This window comes from Bombus pascuorum, chromosome 11, assembly GCF_905332965.1.
Source record: "Bombus pascuorum chromosome 11, iyBomPasc1.1, whole genome shotgun sequence".
Classification (NCBI taxonomy): Eukaryota; Metazoa; Arthropoda; class Insecta; order Hymenoptera; family Apidae; genus Bombus; species Bombus pascuorum.
The window spans coordinates 6,986,773-7,007,518 of NC_083498.1; the positions used below are offsets into that span (position 1 = coordinate 6,986,773).

At 30.5% G+C, this 20,746-nt stretch overlaps 2 protein-coding genes across 9 annotated transcripts in view; both read left to right on the forward strand.

The window, feature by feature from the left end:
- The window catches only part of LOC132912158 (MAP kinase-activating death domain protein), a 41,870-nt gene extending 26,392 nt beyond the window's left edge, over positions 1 to 15,478 (forward strand). For 5 of the 8 annotated variants that reach the window (XM_060969323.1, XM_060969328.1, XM_060969329.1 and 2 more), the window contains 4 exons: positions 2,527 to 2,535; positions 8,057 to 8,129; positions 8,400 to 8,446; positions 9,195 to 15,478. In XM_060969323.1, coding sequence (XP_060825306.1) covers positions 2,527 to 2,535; positions 8,057 to 8,129; positions 8,400 to 8,446; positions 9,195 to 9,590 — 525 coding nt within the window. In that variant the 3' untranslated portion in view covers positions 9,591 to 15,478. Of the gene's footprint in view, positions 1 to 2,526; positions 2,536 to 8,056; positions 8,130 to 8,399; positions 8,447 to 8,627; positions 8,735 to 9,194 lie in introns of all 8 variants that reach the window. The other 3 variants (XM_060969327.1, XM_060969330.1, XM_060969324.1) reach the window with 3 other exon arrangements.
- Positions 15,479 to 15,980: 502 nt separating this feature from the next.
- Positions 15,981 to 18,734, forward strand: LOC132912183 (farnesol dehydrogenase-like). The gene is made up of 7 exons (XM_060969377.1): positions 15,981 to 16,141; positions 16,479 to 16,586; positions 16,677 to 16,830; positions 17,146 to 17,358; positions 17,692 to 17,942; positions 18,050 to 18,196; positions 18,333 to 18,734. The coding sequence occupies exons 3-7, from the start codon at positions 16,743 to 16,745 to the stop codon at positions 18,372 to 18,374; spliced, it is 741 nt and encodes a 246-aa protein (XP_060825360.1). The 5' UTR covers positions 15,981 to 16,141; positions 16,479 to 16,586; positions 16,677 to 16,742; the 3' UTR covers positions 18,375 to 18,734.
- Positions 18,735 to 20,746: the final 2,012 nt, after the last annotated feature.

Sequence of the window (20,746 nt, forward strand, 5' to 3'; positions counted from 1 at the left end):
ACGTATTATTATATCTTTACCGACTCTTATGTATGAGTTTGTGAGGTGTACGACGATCAAAATAGGATCACACGAAGCTCTGACCGCCTAAAGAGAAATCTCTCTTTCGATTCAGAAACTTTTTCTCTCACGAATCCTTCCTCGTCGCAGGAACGAGAATAATACTTACATTGTATTGTAATATGTAATTATATGAAAGGGGAAATTAGAATCTTTTTTCAGGCTGCTATAGTTCGAAACACGAGACAAATGTCACACATACGAGACACATGCACACGAGGGGGACGAATGGGACCGATGCGATGATGGAAGAGCAGAGGGAAGATCAAGATGTTGATTTAGTTCAATTAATCCAGATATTATTGACACATTGCCGACCAATCGAGGAAATCTCTCATTTCGTTTAACGACATAATAAATAATAAAGTTAACCTCCATGAACTGGTAGGATTCATGAAAAAAGGTAATCTTGTCAACATTTATATTTCTCCAGATCGGCAAGAAGATATATTAGGAACTTTAACTTTTTATTGGCTCGATAGAATTTAATTTTTCTTTATTTTTCATTGGTTCAATAGATCTCAATTATTTTAAACATGATATTCACACGAAATTATAGTATTCATCTACATCTTCAACTAAATTATGAATTATTAAAAAGACAGATTGAAAGAGCAAACAGTGGAATATTAGAAATATCAATATTCTTGGCATAAATCTTTTAAAGATATAAAACGAAGACGTAAAGGCTATTCTGATGAAATATAATTTTGACAAAGATTGTTTTGATAAATGAAAAGATCATTTTTCATTCTATAGCAAATCATAATCATTAAGTACATGTATTACTTCTGTTAGATCTGTCTTTGATTTATATTAGATCATATTTTATAGTATTGGCTCCATCATTTATTGAATCCCATTTCTAATGACTACAATGGTAGATTATTTAAAAAATCGAAAGATTTGACAACAGCTGTCTTTGTTATGAATCTTACAATTGTTAACATGTAAATTCGAAGATGGTATCGCGTGATAACCATCATATAGTGACTATATCATAGTCAAACATAATTCACGTGGTCGGCAATGCGTTGACCCTTTGCACTCCGAAATTTTGCCTAATATAATCATAAAACATAGCAAACTTCAAATTTTGGCAGTAAAATTACCCGAAACCAGAAATTTCGAAATGAAATATGACATCTCTTCCCTTTTCCATATTTTATCGGTGAGAGTAATTTAAGAACCAACATTCCCATTATGAATATTGCTATATCGACATCAGTGGAGTACAAAGGGTTAAAAATAACAAAAACCTAATAATTAACCACATATTCATACGATCACATACTCATACACGCTACTAAAAAAGAAAATCGTAAAAAAAAAAAGAAAATAATTCTTCACACAGGACGAGCAGCCCCTGACACTCTGGTTTTTCCATTGGATATTCTATCTATCTCACTGAATATTATATTGATATTTATTATACATTATATCTGTTTATTTCTATATATATTTATATATACACTTGGGTATTTAACATTTATTATGTGGTAATTGTATTTTACATACTGACAGGGGTACTTTGATATATATATATATATGTATTTCATATACATATATATACAACATATTTACACGTATATATAAATTATCGGTCATTTTGTTGGGTAATATTTTCGTTCAAGCGTTAATCAGTGTTTTCTTGCATGGAGCTCGATGTGCAGCTGCAGTCTCTCTTTTATCTGTATTATAATCATATTATATATACATTTATCATACATATACATTCATATAGGTGATAAGGGTTAAAAAATCTACAGAAACTTGTCTTTGATTATATATATATATACTATTCTTATATATATATATATACATCTATCATAATTTGTATTGAATGTTGGATGCCATTATATTTTTCTCTATTAAGTCTAACGATTTGTTTCCGTTTCTATCATTATTTGTCGTGGTCATACGTGAGGAAAGTCTATTCGCAATGAAAGAGAAAGGAAAAAGAAGAATGAGTAAATTACTAAATAAAAACAACAAATAGTTAATGGCTATCAATTATAATAAAGAAAAAGATAATTATAATGATTGTTTACAACATATCAAAAGAATTTAATTGCAAAGGAGGAAAGTGTAACACAAGTATGATGAAACGTTCGTCAATATTCACATCTCGATAATGATATTTCGGAAATTGGTATACATGAAATATATGAATGATCATCGATAGACTTTCCTCAGCTTGGGGAACTTTTGAGATGGTCCTTGAACAATGAACAATCACCGCTGATTTATTGAAAATTGGCCATGACGTATTAGGTAATAATCTCATAGCTGTATTATCATCGTATACAACTGAGCCCTGAGATAATAATCAACTTTTTTAATATTCTAATTGAGTGGACTCTATTATAATTAATTGATTGTTGGCAGAAATTTAATTTTCTGTTTTTCTGTTTTCTGTTTTCTTGTCCTGTCCGTCGACATTGCCCCTGGGCTGGGCATACACAGGATTTCGAGGTACTAATCAAATTAAATCACTGTTTGTTATATGAACTCAGTATATTAATTATAATCAGTGTTGGCCGTGTTCCGGAAATGCTTCTTTATCTCACCATTACTTTTAGCCGTATTATTATTATTAACCATATATACTATTATCTACTACTTACTACTACCTACCTACCTACCTACTACTACTACTACTACTACTACTACTACTACTACTACTACTACTACTACTACTACTACTACTACTGCTAGTACTACTACTAGTACTACTACTGCTACTACTACTACTACTACTACTACTACTACTACTACTACTACTACTACTACTACTACTACTACTACTACTACTACTACTTACTATACTACTACTATTACTACTACTACACTCTTAACCAGTGCATTTAAATTTAACTGATTTGCTCTGTCTACCTTACTGTTTTCCTACCATCGATCGGTGTTAGCTGTGACATACACACATCTATGTATGTATATATATTACACATAGAAAGTACATATATATACATACGTATATATTATATGTTCCCTATATGATATATATTATCTATAAAGCATACATATGTATACGATATGTGTTTATATATTTATATAACTTTCATAATTTATATATCTATATAAATGTATATAATATACAGAATTATGCAGAACAGTGTCTGCTGCATTTCAATATTTGAGTCCAACCAAATTGTCCTTAGATGAGAATATTATTTGTGAGTAGTGTTTAGTGCAACCTGTAGAGCAATGTTTGGTGCACTCAATGCAACTATATATATATATATATATACATACATATTATGTATATTATTTTTCACCATATAGCCTTCTACGTCTTGTCCCATATGTCATGGGACACTCCGTATATTAACGCCATCCAGTATTTGTTCTCTATGCGCCATTATGTTTTGCATTCATGTAAATGCATTCAGAATGAATTGAAAATTATGGTACAAATGTGGTACCGACGTTACTATGATTCAAAATAGATCTAAATGATAAAATAAATTTTTATTATAAAGCTTCACTTTTTCTAGGAAAAATTATATTCAAAATTAATTTGGCAATATACATTGTTAATTGCTTATCTGTTTTTGTATACAACAGTTATAATAGTTTTTGTATATAGTGTGATATTATTGTCTCGAATGAGAGAAATGGACATGATACTAATAATTTTCAGCAACAAAGCAATTATGTGAAATGTCTCCATTGATTTTCACAGTAATATTTTTCAGAAGCTTCGTATGATAAAATGTTATTTTGCAATTTTGATTAAAATTGAATCATAGAATATTCAGTATCCCACTTTTACCATAAATTGTGGTACATCGTGTATATCGAAATTTACCGAAATATAGACAAGAGGAACGAATTTATACGATTTCTGGTACATTTCACACTATTTAACTAATTATTAGTAGTGAAATTATACAAATTAACATTATTAATAAATTCTCTTACATAACAGTAAGAAGTTTAGTGATAAAACAAATACAATTCCAAAACGGAATTTTATAAATTACAAATAAATTGGAAAATTGCAAGATCATAAAATTATAAAATTGAAAAGAATTTGCTTGAATGACAAAACTCCAATATCTAATAAGACTAGCCATTTGTCAGTCCACTAATACTCTTAATTAGTAAATCATTGTGTAAGAGGACCTTGTTACTGGAATTGGCGAAGATAAATCAGAAGAAGAAGAGAGAAACGATCGACGCGGTATATTAATTCAATAAACGCGTAGTTGGAGCATAATAATGATAATTAAGTTCTGAGAAGGGGATCTGCGAAGTGCTTTTGAAATCGTGTTGCGTCAACCTCAAGGTCAATTCGTGGTAATTAAGCATTATCTATCTTCTATACGGATATGCGTATTTCCTTTATTTATTTATTTATCTATTTAATCCTCGTAAATTAAAGTCGATATGATATTTTTCACGCCTCCGAAGAAACTGATAATGAATGAGGAACTTATTGCACTTTAAACTGTTCCAGATATTTGGAGAAGTATTTTTAGTTTATTACATTTGAGTTATTGCTCCGATAACTATGACTGACAGCAGTAAATATTTATATTTGCAAATATTATGTAGATCAATATTCAAATTATATAATTCACAAAATAAATATATAAATAGGATGTGTAGTAAATAACAAAGCAAAGAAATGGTAAAGTATCAGAAGTAAATCATCAATTATAAAATAACCATTAGAAATCATAATTGAAAATGAAAAATCGCAACTCGATTTCAAAAATTCATTTCGAACCCACCTATCAAAACACATTCTAAATAAGTAATAAAAAGATTTCGGAGTACGGCCGTAGAAGTATATGTTGAACTATTATAGTAACAAAATCATGTAGTAATACTCGTAGCGCCAAAAAATTTATTTTTTACGGATTTTTTAACTTTCGCGCAAAACCGGGTGACAGACACAACTATTAACAGAGAAAAGAAAGAAAGGGAATAATATAAAACATTATCAACAGGACAGTTATCGTTGAAATTACGTATCATCGTTTGTTTTCTTTTTTAATCGAAAGGCTACTTTTCGTTAGGGACGAATAATAGAGATGAATGTTTATGTACGTCTCTAGGGAAATTTGAATGCACTGCATGAATGAGTAGTTCTCGATATATGTACGATAGAAAAAAGTCGCCCGCTTTTGCAGAACCATCTATTAAAACCACTCTCACGTTGCCAGTTATGTAGTAGAGCAATGGTATCGTGCTATATAGTGATGTCTGATTTGATGAATGAAATTATCACAATTCGTGAGAAAAGCAACTCGAAAATAGCCCGACACAACACCTTCTTCGACCTCCATACACATACATACATCATTACACACATATATCTATGACAGTGTTCTTTAAACTTTGATAACACTAGTAATCAATTTATTTCTCAATTTCTTAACACTCAATATAAACAAAAAATCAAAACAAGTAAAGCTTTTTCATTAATCCGCAAGTCTTTGCAGATGTGCTAATCTACTCGACAATTTTTCAAAAATATTTTAAATTAACAGAGATAAAATACAGAATATTTAACTTTGTAAGCAAAGCTTATTCTATTAGTTTCTTGTAACCTACAGACTTCTTTAATATCCTTCCGAATATAATAAACTCTTTGCCACAAAGTACAATAAATAATATTTTTAGAATACAATAAAAATACGAAGGTCATTAAAACGGTATTATAATAAAAATTCGAAGTTATTAGCATAGTCAAACATGACAGATGTTCCGTTTTCTCTATTTTCTATTAAATTATAGAATTTTTGAAAATTAGGTTCTGCAATACAACGCTTGTTCATTGTATAGTATATATTTTCGCCGCGAGTATGAGTGATTGCGTATATGTATTTATTATTGACTTTAATCGACACTCATACCGAAGAGATTATATAACAATATAATAAGTTTGGAAAGCACTGTTCTACAGCATGCTACCGCTGTACACGATGTTTCGATCCTGTGGATCTCAGACACAATAAAACCACCCCTCTAAACACCATCACTCGCGATCACTCTAACCGATCGATCTATTGATCGATCGCATCCTAACTGTGCATCATTGAACAAAAAAAAAAGAACCCAAAAATACAAAAAAAAAAGGAAGAATCAACCGGGCCAAATCCCAATATCTCGTGCATTTTAGATATACCAATACCAATTGCACATATATAGCAGATTTATCGACGCCGAGCAATCTCGATAACATTTATACATTTTTTGATAAGTTTAGGCCATCTCCAGAGTTGCCTGCCTGCCGCTGAACTTCTTAAAAAAAAAAGAAATATTTTTTACAAAAAATATTAAAAATTTGCTGTACGATTAATTAGACGCTGCTCTCTGTGATATTTCTGCTTCAGAGTTTTGAACCGTTTTTTCACTGTTCACCCAATATAATCTCGCTTCTTTTGTGCGCCTTGTTGCAGTAGGAAATGCGACCAGCCGCGGCCAATACTCGCGATTATCCAGCTTTTTCAGGCCCGCTTCCTTTATCGAACTCGAGCCGCTAAATGGATGACTTGGCTTTTAATTAGCGGAGAAAATGATGCATGGTGTGTGCAGCTTTATCGTGCTAGTTAATCCCTGCATGCTAGTCGATACGGTCGTTTTTGTTATACACGAATCAGAAAGAGTTCCGTAACAAATACGTTTTGAAGAAGAGGAGAACATTTTTGAAAAGAATGAGAAGCTTTTAAATTGATATCGTATAATAATGAGTAATTGAATTAATATGTGTTTTCTAAAATGATCGATAGATCGTGAATCATTACAAGTTTATGGGAAATTTCAAGAAACTAAAATGCATAGAATACACATTATCGAAAGTATTGTACTCGTTAGAATATTTGGTAAGTGAAAGAAATCTCTGTCGACGTCCTATTTTGGAGAATTTATCGCTGAGCGAATATGAAAGAAAATCTTTCCAGAAATTTAACGAGTTAAAAGAATAGTATTTCTTTCTATCTAAATACGAATAAAAAATTGAACGATTTTATAGAAAAATTTTGATTCGAGTATACCTGAACGTGCATGAGTTTCAAAGATGGTTTATTTGAAACCAGTCACACAAGTAGACTTATCGAGACACTTATGTTCGGAGAAAAGTTCGGTGACAGAAAGGAGCTAACGAGAACTATTGTTTTAAAAGAGCGTACTTGAACAGTTTACTTGTACCGTAAACTTTTCTCTTTGATGTGTGTTTAATGATGTACGGAATTGAGATAAAAGGAATAAAGAAAGATTCAGATTAAGACAGTGCCAAGTTTCATCGTTGATGGATGGAACAATGAAGTTTGGTACCGTTGGGGAAGAAATATCTCTGTAAATCCTATAGTTAATACAATACACTAAAGAAAACCGGAAATTTCTAAAAATTGTAACGGAATAAAAAGAAATAAATGAAATGAAAAGAAGAAAAGTATAATTCAAAGTCCAGGAGAATGAAAATTTTTGGAAGAGTAGGATAAAATATCTTTGGAAATTTTGGAAATTAAAATAGAATGCTAATTTTCTTCCCAAAATAAGAAAGAAAAATCACTGGAAATTTCTTTGGAAGGGAAATAAGGTATAATAATTGCAAAAATTGTTTAGAAATAGAATAGACTATAATTAGACATTTTTGTCAAAGATAAAAGGAAGCAGTATCCTCCAAAAATTTTCCCAAAACTAAAGTGCAAAATAAAGATTGGAGAGAAATTTCTTTGCCCAAAAAGACCTGCTTAAAAAGATGCACTGTGATGCATATTAGCCAATATGATAGTACAAGACAATCGACGATTCAGAGCTTTATCCCATTATCGAATTGAGCATTATTTTACTCGAACGAATTTCACGCCTTTTTTTCCGAAATGTTGTTGGCACACACGGTTTTATATTGTCCGGGGCATATAAAGCCATAGAGGATCCAATCACAAGTGTGCATGTAAGAGTAGACCGCGAAATTACTTCGTTTCCGATCTCGACTAATGCAAGATGATCGTATTATTTGCAGTTTTTTGTAAGACTCGATCATATCCGCAAGTGCTTTACTCAGAAGGATGGGATCTTTGTATTGGAAGAATTCAGTGAGTAACTTTTTATAAAGAAAATATAAAAAAAGGAAATAATTATTCTAAAAGATTTACAAAATAGTTTTATATAAAAAGAATATTGTTTTATACCACTTTTATATAAAAGATTATATATAGGAGTATAGGATTTTTTAAAGATCGTATATTATTACTCTTAACGTATACTCTTATATAAAAGTATATTTGTTATATTTTTCGTTAATAAATTTATTAATATTTCCTTCCAATTTCGAATTTTTAATATTGATATTTTTTACTTTTCAGATCCTAAAACTAGACAAGTAATTCAACGTAAATATAAGTCTCAAATGGTAAGTAGATTAAGTTCTAATATATAGATTATATTATGTTGAACAAGCTGTTTTAAATAATTTTTTTTTAATTGCTTGTTACTATATATGTATCTCCCGTAGATCTAGTATTCTTTTATCATATTATTTATCGTAATGATTGAATATTTTAAAATATTTTCTTTTGTATACTATGTAACAGGCCAATGAACTGTGCCACTGCATGCACAGGATATTCTCCGTTGCCTTTACGTTATCTGAACTCTCGTCTGAGGTTCAAGCCGACCCCGAAAACGACAATGCATGAAGGTTTAGTTACTATTTTTTTATTTTTCGTTTTCCACATGTAATTCTCCGTTGCTTATTTTAGATTTCGTTCTTTTTTCGCTTCCAAAAGCTTATAATAATCGCTGCCCATAAAATTCATGTTCGCTTTTTCCCATATCATCTTATTAAATAAAATTCACCCTTCAACTAAAATTCCTTTTATATCATGAGAATATGAAATCTTGTTTCTTAATTATAAGTTATAAGTGCAAAAGATTAAAAAGCATATATTTACAAAAAGTATCTACAAGTGTTCGAATATTTCCATGAACCATTGTATACTGCTTAATACTTATAGACAGAGAGATGGAACACAACCCTCGAACTCATTCAACCATTGTCAAATCTTCCAAAATAGATAAGAATAAAACACACATGCCCAATAAAATATTGAATAATGCAATGAATAATCCCTAATAAAAATTTGATATACAAATTACAGGCAGATCAAATCTGTTACTCGGTCCTCTGTGTGTTCTCTTACTTGGCCGCTGGATTGGAGCAAAGAAAGCAACAACAGAACCAACAGCAGCAGCCCCCACGTCAATCCCAGCCCCAGCAACAGCAGCAGCAACCACAACAGCAACAGCAACCGCAACAGCACCAACAACAACCACAACGTCAACAACCTCAGTCACAGCAACGTCAGCAACCACAGCAGAAGCAACAATATCAACAATACCAACAAACACAACAACGTGCACAGTATCAGCAGCAACGTCAACAACAACAGCAACAGCAACACCCTCAAACTCAACAACATTCAGGTAGCAATGTCGGCCAACCTAATCAAGGCCATAGAAACGCGCACCTCGATTCTTTTCCTAAGCATCACTGACACAGAGGCAGACACTCGCTCCCATTTGTGCATAATTACAATAAGTGTGCCCCCTACGCTTGCCTACCTTGGGTGTAAACACTCGTTTCAACTTTAATCCATTTGCATCGTTAAGGAATTTAAAAGAATAGGCCTTCCAAATCTTGGATGTGGATGATAATGAGTAAATTATACGGATTCTTAAGTATAATAAAATTTATTGAAGTGATAAGAAAATTAATAGAAACTGGGAGAATTTTTTCGAATGGCACTAGTGGCTGATCGTAATGAAATTTGACGAGTTTTATGGGGAAGAATAGCGAATAGAAAAAGTGAAATCTGAACTTTGGCAATTTGGAAGAAAGTCTAGGATTTCATATACAGAATTAGTCATTAGATTATTTGCTTGAATAATTCGAGAACGAAAAAAAAAAAATTTAATCTATTTCAGATGTTTGCAAAAGTTTACGAATGTTTGCGAACATTTGTATTAGAATATTCATCGAGTATTTGTGATTCTCTATCTGATGACAAATGATTCGCAAGCATTTCAATAAAAATGGACCAATTATTTGTCTTTTAAATATGTTTTTTAAATAATTCCTGCGTCATCCTAATCTAAATTCCAAAGGGAACGCTATACACGCTACTACATACGCTTCCGATGCAAATGGATCGAAACGAGCACAAAGATCTAATCTAAAAAGTCTAATCTAAAGAATCTTTAATTTTCAAATTCTCAAAAATCGTTTCATTTCAACTTTGATCTTTGACTATAAAAAATTGGTAATCGTTGCACGCGCCGCTCAAAAGCGGTATATCATCCTCCGATCATTCTCAGAGAGTCAGCTCTAAGTTTCCTCTAAAAGTGGAAAACCTGTTTCGTATTCTATTCGAGAAAAGTAGTCGATGGAATCGAACGAGGGTATTTTGAGACTGGAATCAGACTGGAGGGTTAAAACGACAACACGTTGCCTAATGAATTAGTTAAATCGATTATTTAACAAGAATAATTTTCAAAGTAAAATATGATATAGTGAAATTAAGTTGCAATTTGACTTCAAATTTTCAATTTTCCAAGAATTACAGAGCTCCGAAATTTGTAACCTTGAATAGCATTTCTGAATATTTACTTCACAAATTATTTATCAGATCGAAATCTATCCTTTTTATTAATTTCAGTTTAGATTATTTATTGTGTTCTAAGGATAACCTTTAATTTGGAAAATTGAGAATTATTCTACCAATTTTTACTTAGAGTTTGGTGTCTTAAATAAAAATATATTCAAATCCAGTGATAATTTCTATGACAGTCAACGTGTTAAGCGTTTCATAAAACAATTGAAAAAATAATTTGTGAATCAAAAAGTGAAAAGAAAAACATCGTTGAAAAATTGGCTGATTAACTCGACACAATCGTGATAATTATTTACAAAGCGGGAGTCATTGGGTGTAAAATGATTAAAATGAATTGCGAAGCATTTTTTCAACAGTTCTCAATCGAAGAACTTGAAAAATTATCGATTGACGATTCGAAGCAAAATGATGATGATGATGATGACGATAATGATGACGATGACGATGATGATGGTGATGATGATGATGATGATGATGATGATGATGATGATGATGATGATGATGATGATGATGATGATAATAATAATAACAATAACAATAAAAATAATAATAATGATAATAATAATAATAGTAACTGCAACGTAATAGAGTGACAATGGTTATTGTACATTCGGAAGTACGGATTTGGGTGGTATTTAAATAAACAAATAGAAGATCGTACCGAGTGATTTACATGTTCTTTGATCCTCTTACTATGGATCGTAAGGAAGACCTATAAGAGAAAAGGAATATATCTCTCTAATAGCTTCATTCTTTGATATGTCCATCGTGTGCACGTGTAGAGACATGAAGTAATAAAGCTTGCGTAGTTGCTGGAGGAAATATAATGAGGTATAGAAACAACAATTATAGCAAGATACATTTCATTGCGGGTATTGAAGAGAAAAATTTAAAAAATTTTTAAGGGAACAGGAACTTCATAAAATATACATCCTGTATTTTAAAAATTATCCACAGTAATATACAAATTGGAAGTGAAAGATTTAAAAACATATATATATATATAAATCCTCGTATTAAGTTTTACCTCGCGAATATTGTGGTGATGATTATTTTAACGAATTACGATAAAGCAAGAGATTATAATCGTATACGACTTCGTTAAATTTCTCCCAGCAACGATAAAAATATATTAGTCGTTCATGAAAGAAATCTACTTATACCGCCGTTAAACTATCCTTCGAAGCTTCGAAGGAAATCCGCGTATAATCAATAGCGTGGTCTTTCTTGGCGGTGTTTTCTATGAATAGCACGTAAAGCAATTCTGAGATACAATAAATGATTTAGGGAAGAGAAAAAAAAAAAAGAAATAAAAAGAATAAAAAAAATAGAAGAAGAACTAATATTCGTATAATCGGCGGAACAATTTTGTATAAAATACATCGAAACAGACTGTAACTGTGATCATCTAATTTGATGGAGAAAAATGAAGATGAAAGAAAGTGAAGATGAAGTTATTTAATTTCATATGGCCGCATGAAATAGCCCAAAAGAGTATTATGTATAATCTCGGATAGGATCGATACAATAGCCGTCTCTCCCTCTCTATACATAATCATGCATTCATTTCAACTAATTGTATCGTTGTTGTTGCGAGATCTGTTTTGAGACGTTTTTACTCGTTAACGCCGTTAAGAAAGATGAAAGATTTTATTCAGACTTTTTCTTTTCTTTTTTAGGATTTTAGTCGGAGTCGTAATAGGTGTGAGGAATAATTATTGTTTTCTAGTCGACGAATGGTCGGTCTGGAGGAGACAAAGGGATTAGAAAAAGAGATTCGTGCTCCACGTTGATCTTGAAATTTGAAATCACGTGAATTCTTTGGATTTGGCTAATAATTTTATTTAAAAGAAATTTAAAGTCGAGGAAATTAGAAATTCTCAAAATTCATACATAAAGTTAATTAAAGTTAGCTAATATTATGATAATTTCCTACAAAAAATAGTTGAAATTTTTCTATTGTCTAAAAGTCAAAACTTCCAAATTTAGAACAATTAAAACTTGAAATTCCTAAAATTGAAAATATAAAAATAAAAAATTGTCAAATGTAAGAAAATTAAAATATAAAATTTCCCAATATTTCAAGAATGTTTACAATATTTAAAAGCAATCATTTTATAATCCTTAAAAAATATTTCTTAATTCTACGTTCCAAATTTCAGGATCAATTATATGCTCTCTCCCTAAAGTTGCAATAAAAGAAGAAAAATGTGTAAAGAGACGATGAGTATAGTAATTAAACAGACGTGTAACGTATTCTCTAAACTAACGGGCTTTAAATCTCCAAGGCTGACTATTTGCATACTTTACCTCATGATAATTAACGCGAAGTAAGAAAGGAATGAGTCGGTCGTGCTAATGTAACAAGTTAATTACGTATATATTTTAGTATGGATACTAAATAATGTAAAGGTTAATGTATATTTGTAATGAACGTCGAAGCGTCGAATATGAGCGTCGATATATCTCCTTATTTTATTCGAATTCATTAAAATTAAAAATACATACTGCGATCAATTTTTCGATTTATTAAGATTATCGTAGCAAATAAAAGGAAAGAACAGCCGTAAGTATACGAGATAATGAAACGTCGCATTTCTGAACATTTATCGTGTAAAATAATAATTTGTATGCAACGTTCATTTACGATTTTGTTGTAAACTTGGCCGTAAGTACTGATCGTAAGTTTGAGATTAACTTTTTAATTTGATCAAGTTTAGAAAAGTTGAGAAAGAAATACAAAAGATAAAAAGTAAAGATTTGAGATTATTGATTTGGCGTGGAAATTCGAAGGATCGTAAATTCGAAAATTTGAATATTTCCGAATATTTTAGATATAATAGCAAATTAAGTTTTAAATGATACAAATTTCATATACGAGGTTCAATTGCTTATTAATATTTGTTTCGCTACTTACGGACTTTAATAACTTAAGACGATTACTGAAGAATTATCCTGCTCTCAGATAATTGGTAATTATAAATAAACACATTCCATTGTCAACTTCATCTAAAAATAAATTCAACGTTAAATATAATCTCAAACTTATATTCAGAACTGCACATCATTTTTCATACATAACAAATCAAACTTTACGATATGTATCACCTCTTCAAGTTATTATACCTCGTATTTGTGATCTTAAATTTTGTAAATCAATCCTACGTTTAAGTTTAATTATTGTTTCTGATGATGTGCGTGCAACGGAAGATGCAAACAAAAAAATGAAGCTTCAAATTACATACATGTACTTACATTTCGTAGATAGACCGTGTTGTCGAATCGATACGGCTGAAACTCAACGTGTTCCCCTGCAAACAAGAAAATAAAAAAATAAAATTTCACATATCTCGTATGTAAGAGGAAACCCATGAGCATTCTATTCCTCCATTGTTCTCTTCGCACGTGATTAGCCTTTTCAATAAAATTAATTATAAAAATTATTATTTGAAACAGTGAGTTTAATAACAAATATAAAAATTTAGTGAAAAGTTGAGAAAAAGATCAAAAGCCTAGAAATACTTCCGAAGGTTTAGCGAACAAAAACAAAGTTTGAAAATTTCTAAAAGATATTGGGATTTTGAAAAGTCTTAATGTCTTGCAAGTTTCACAAAAATTAATTCATTTCACAAAAAAGATATATATATATATATATTAATCCAATAATTCATGAAATTAAAAGTTGGAAAGTTTTGTAATTAAAAATTCTATCGAACGATTTAGAAAATTAAGATGTACATTATTTAATTACTTTCATAATTCTCCATTTTTTGTTCTTTCCTTTAAACACGTTTCAATTCGTATTTTTAAACCTCGAACACAATTCCATTTCGATTAAAATTTTATTGATAAATATTATTGAAAAGTTAGCATAAAGACGCGTATCAATGAATCTTCAGAGAAGTATTTTTATACTTCTGACCCATACGATACGTTTATCTTGTAACCGAGCATTGAATTAATATCAGACTATGTTTTATTTAATCGTGGAACATGATTATACACATATAACCAATTAGAGAATAACTTGTTATTAAAAAGACATGTTCTTTACAATGTTCAACGTAGCCTATAAACAGAGAACAATTCAATAAACAAATTTAACCTAATTTCACAAATAATTTGTACGTGTTACGATTAAACGAAAATGAATATACGATCATGAACAAAAGTTTGAGTTTGAACAAAAATTGACACAGATTACCTCTATTTGTAAAATTCTTTGTAAAACTTGTAAAAAGCATGATTCTTTTTTTTGTAAATATAAGATTCAAGATTTCTGAGTATAGCTAATATCAATTTTGTGTTTCATGAATAACTGTTATGAGAACTAAAATTTCTGTTCTATTCAGAGTTTTTATATTACTTCTGAAATCATTATTTTTCTGTTTCTATATACTTAAACGGTTTTAGAATCAATTTTCATATTTTCTAGTAATTGAAATATATTGCATTAAAAACAATTCATCATATATTTCTAATTATTCATTTTCATACTGCAGCTGCTTAACAATAATAAATTATAATATACTTGATCATTATACTCGAAGGAATCGTGTATTCATCATTGTCACAACGATACGTGACGAATTTAATAACAGGCAAACAAGAATGAATACTAACAATAATAATTATAATAATGAAATGGAAAAAAGCAGAAAAGTGTTTTATTAGAGCTTCGATCGGGAGCGGATGCGATACAAAGTTTCAAATGTATAGTACTCAGCAATGTAGGCGCCTTATATCAATAAATAACTTGTAGATTTGAAGCGGAGCACGTGTTTAATTCAGAACCTATGGTAATTTATTGTATTAACATTTTAAATAAGAATTTATTAGTAATTTTCGTATTATGGAAAATATTAAAAAATACCAAATAATACGTTCTAATATTTCCTTTCTTTTTTTCCAAATTAGTGCTCCAATAGTACAATGGATGTTTCAAGTGACAGGATAATTGATTTCGCAATCTAAAACGCGTCGCTCATTAGCCTTAATTCGCTAACGAACTACTTCCTTATAGACTTTGCAAATAAGGCATACTAACTTGAAGATAATTACATAATGTAACACATATACGATAATGTAATTATACATTAACAACTAACAAAAATTTTCCCATCTGATCAAGATTGGTATATTCTTACAATAAATAAATAACGAACATGCTGTTATCCCATTATCTACCATAGAAGCACAATGACAAACAGATGACAAGGGCTTCTCAATTAACGTTCTATATGTACCCACCTAGTCGTATAATGTGCAGCTCATCGTAACTGCAGTCGAGTAAAGAAGTTCATCACGGTCGCTTCGACCAAATATCTTCAATAAAGTCTAATTCTCGAACCTAAAATTTAATTCGCAAAATATCTCAAGTTTAGTTTAAAGAAAAAGATTCATCTATCAAAAACTGAACTAAAATTTCGAAAAATGTAATTAAGTAATCCATATTCTTTTTAATTAAGAAGGATAAAAGAAAATATTCATTTTTAGTGTTATTCTTGTTGGTGATAATTGAAATTATAGAATTGTCGAATCGAAAAGGAACAATGTTAAAGATAGATTTGGTGGTTAAAAACACGAAACATTTCTTGACTGAAATGTCCACTAGTAGAACTTTGGAGTATACTAAAAGTATTAAAATCAGATTTTCTCAATAAATAAAAGCTTGACGCCTTCTATCTAAATTTTCTCTGTGTTTCAATATTTGTATTATTAATTGTATTATATTATGTTTATATCATTAATGAAATTATATTATTCTATAAGAATAAGTAGGAGGAGATCGTATGAGAATGGAAATATAGATCGCAGACAGGATGTCAGAAATCTCGCAAACAACATTAATTGTCGAGGACATATCGAGCCGAAGGCTAGGTATGGTTTACCACGAGACTATCGGATTTCCTGCTGAACCAGTCGCAATTGATTTTTAGCCGCCGTTATTTTTTACCTATCGGTTTGTAGACTTATAAGCGATCTTATTACTGGAGCTACGTCGAACAGTCGCGATCTGTAAGTGAAATAGCGAGGATGGACAGATGGGCAGGAAAGGTGGCCGTGGTTACGGGCGCGAGTGCTGGAATCGGGGCTGCGATCGTCAAACAATTAGTCAGTCATGGTAAGTTTCGATAGTTCTTTTTATTATTAAATAATTATATTTTAACAATTTCGGAAAATGCTTACAAAATTCCTTTGGTAAACGATACGTTTCACGTTTAATCCTAGGTTTAAAGAAAGAAGAACAAATGAAATTTTTAGCACTTTTATGCGGAGATTAGAGGCTTGAGGGAATTGAAGAACTAATCATTAGGAATGTAAAATAAACTAATCTAAAACATAAAGATAAAACCTAATCTAAATTAAATAAATTGAAAGCTAATCATAAATTAAAAGAAAATTATTGTTTAAAAATTAATAAATTGAGTTCTATAAGGTATGGTAGTGGCTGGCCTTGCCAGAAGAGTAGAAAAGATAAAGGAACTGGAGCAAGGATTGGAAGAATGTTCAGGGAAACTACACGCCGTCGAGTGCGACGTATCGAAGGAAGAAAGCGTGATCTCTGCTTTCGCATGGGTGCAAGAAAATCTTGGGCCTGCGAGCGTGTTGGTCAACAATGCTGGAATGACCAAAGAATCTTCTCTTATAGGTAATTCCTTAAACTTGAACGTATTCAATATCGTAGTCAATTTAGATAAGAATCGAGAAATGAAATTTAAGAATTCTATGTCTCTGAACTAACTTCTTCAAAGTTCTTGTTGCGTACTCAATTTAAGTTTCAAAATTTCGGTATCAAATTTGGAATTTTGTATTTATTTAAAAAATAGCTATATAAATCTATTCAAACCATAATTACGAATATTAAGTATAAATCAACATGTAGACGTGGAATATTTCGATTATCAATATTCCAAAACTAATACAATTTCCTAATTATTATTATTTGTTAATTAACGAATTGATAGCTTCGTTAAATCTACAGATGGAAATCTAGAAGATTGGCATACAGTTTTCGACGTGAACGTTTTTGGATTGTGTCTCTGCACTAAAGAAGCAATTCGTATGATGCGAGAAGCAGGGGGAGAGGGTGTCATTATAAACGTGAACAGCCTCGCGGGTGAAAGAGTGCCTTTTATACCTGGATTCTCTGTTTATCCAGCTTCAAAGAGAGCCATCACTGCTCTGGCACAGACTTTGCGACACGAACTCACAGGAACCCAAATTAGGGTCACGGTTGGTAACCAATTATTCTATATAAATAATTTGCAATTACAGTAATAAAACAAAAATTTCCAGAAACATTCGGAATATCTTAATTTCCTTTTTACTGTAAATTCTAGGGAATTAGTCCAGGATTAGTGGGCACGGAATTAATGGTATCCTATAGTACGTATTCCGAGGAAGCATTAGCATCGTTCCCTACATTGGACCCTGAAGACGTCGCTTCAGCTGCAATATACATTTTAACATGTGCTCCACATGTTATCGTGAGTAAATCGTTACTCGAAATCGATCTTCTAGAAAATAAATGTTTATTTAAAAACCTTGCATTCTTCATCTTCAATTTATTTTATGGATATAATGTATATTAAAATTCATATTGTTCTTAAATTGTATTTTCAGGTTCAAGATATTGTTCTGCGACCTCTAGGCGAGTCTTGGTAGTGAACATGCGATACAATTCAGGATTAGTTGCACTATAGTTAGAGTTATTCGGTTATTCGTTACATTGATTATGGCATAAATAATTGTTATAGAAATAACAACGTTTAGGGAGAATAGAATTTATTATATTATCAATCGAAACTTCTCTAACACTTATGTAGATGACAATGTTGTTGTTGATGAAAATTCGTATTCCGCTTAACAAATTCTAATACCTTAGTATTTTAGTACTACTATATATACTACTATATAATGCAAAAAAGATTCTTCAACGCTGATGCTAATATTTCAACCTTAAACTGAAATGAAACTTTCGCAACCTTTATTCTGAAAATAAATTTAACCATTCTTCTTAAGAAATTGTTTGTATTATTTTTTTCAATTCTCAACCATTGAGAACATTTACAATATTTAAAAAGAAGATACGTCTATGCGTCAGATGGCGAAGTTCATAGAAATACGCCTTTTATCTATTCTTCTATGTCCCGCAGTTCTCTTTCCCCTCTTATTTCCAATGAAAACAATTGATATTATGATATAACCTATGTGTCATGTATTGTATTTAAATATCTGCAAATTGCTAACGACGTTCCCTCAAAATGGAGATATTTCAGCTTGCCGAAAAGAAGAAAGCTTTTGCACCACCGGAGGAACGTTATAAGAACCCTTCTAGAGAGGCCATCAAAGTGGGACGAATTTCTATTTTAAATAAAGGAATTTTATTCAAAAATAAAATTTCCATACATATATTTTAAACTATCAGCTGAAAATTGTTTAGAAAACTTATCTTATTGCGAAATCATAAATTTTATCGATAGCATCCTAGAATATCTTAAAAATTCAAATAAAACGCAAGTTGAGAACTCTTACTATGAATATTACGTATATATTATTTAACGTTACAAAATATACATATATAAAATTAATATAGATGAAAATTTTTCGTAAACAGAAAATTTTTACTAAAATTTGAAAATTTGATGAATAGAATAAATAATATACTACGTTTATAATAATATACTAAGTTTATAAATGTATGTATAATTGAAGTAGTTACGAGAATTATGGAGCTATCACAAACCGCTTACCAAAAGACAGGAAATACGGAACGCGAAACGTTTGTTCAAGGAAGCGAGTAATCTTATGAAGAAAGAATCTTATGAAGAGGAAGAATTAAAAAAAGTCAATCGTTTAATCAACAAAGGATTGTTTTACGACCCGAATTTTCACGCATTTTATGCTCTGAAAGGAGATATACATTTACTTGAAGGTTTTTGAAATTATAATATAATAAATATAAATTTAATTTCTTTTTTGGAATTGAATTTTTATATGTATATCTATCGTTTTCATTGTTGATGGATAATTAATAAAAATCAGCAGTTAAATTAGTTATTCTACGAAATGTCTCGTAACTTATAAAGATTTGTTTAAAAAACTTGTTTAAAAATTGAAATTTTTTATGAAGGCTACCTTTTAGAGGCTATTTACCCTAAGAATTTCTCTTTCCTATTTTTCTTCTCTCTTTTTGAAATTAAAAGTGTGATTCCTAATGTTTTATTAAATAAAATTTCATTTTCGCCTGAAAAATCGCGAATAGTACGGAAAAATTACTTTACAACTTTTATCAAGGCAAAGATGTCTTTAAAGAAATTCCCTAATACGCACGAAGGCCGCGAATATTACCGAAAATTATTCGATTTAAGGAAAATGGACGAGAGCCATCAAAAGCTACGAAAATGCCAAGTCAATGGTCAGATTCGATCATACACTATCGAAAGAAGGAATGAAAACTATGTACAATAAACAATTAATGGGTGCCTACATGAAAAGAGGAGACTGGTATAGCGAAAATAATTTATTAGTAGAAGCTCTAGGCGATTATGAACAAGTCTACCTGTTTATGTTACACGGAATGGATATGACAGAGATACAAGTATACGATCTTATTCTCTATTGTTATTAATTTGTTCACATATTAATATTACTTGTGTCAAAACAGGATAAATTGTTAGATATCATACCTAAGTTGCACAAATACGATATATTTCGGAGATATTGGAACAAATTTATATTGAATACCGATTCTATAAGGACATCCAATTTGCTGGCCGTGCACGCAAAATATAAAATTCATTTAAAGCAAATGGGAATTGCTAGGCACATGCTTCTAAAAGCTTTAAATCTTGACAAGAATAATGAGAAAGCTAAAGAATTGTTACAAGTTCGCATCTTCTTAATATTAAATTAAATTAATTATGAAAATATAATGATATAAAGATGATATGAATTAAACAATTCTAAGATAAAAGTAATGGAATGTACCTGATATAAAGATAATATATAAACATACATCTAAATTAATTACTAAA

Coding starts and splice junctions, on each gene's coding strand:
- LOC132912183 (XM_060969377.1), top strand. CDS start 16,743: ATGGACAGATGGGCAGGAAAGGTGGCCGTGGTTACGGGCGCGAGTGCT. Junction 16,831..17,145: donor CAAACAATTAGTCAGTCATG/GTAAGTTTCGAT, acceptor GAGTTCTATAAG/GTATGGTAGTGGCTGGCCTT. Junction 17,359..17,691: donor CAAAGAATCTTCTCTTATAG/GTAATTCCTTAA, acceptor TTAAATCTACAG/ATGGAAATCTAGAAGATTGG.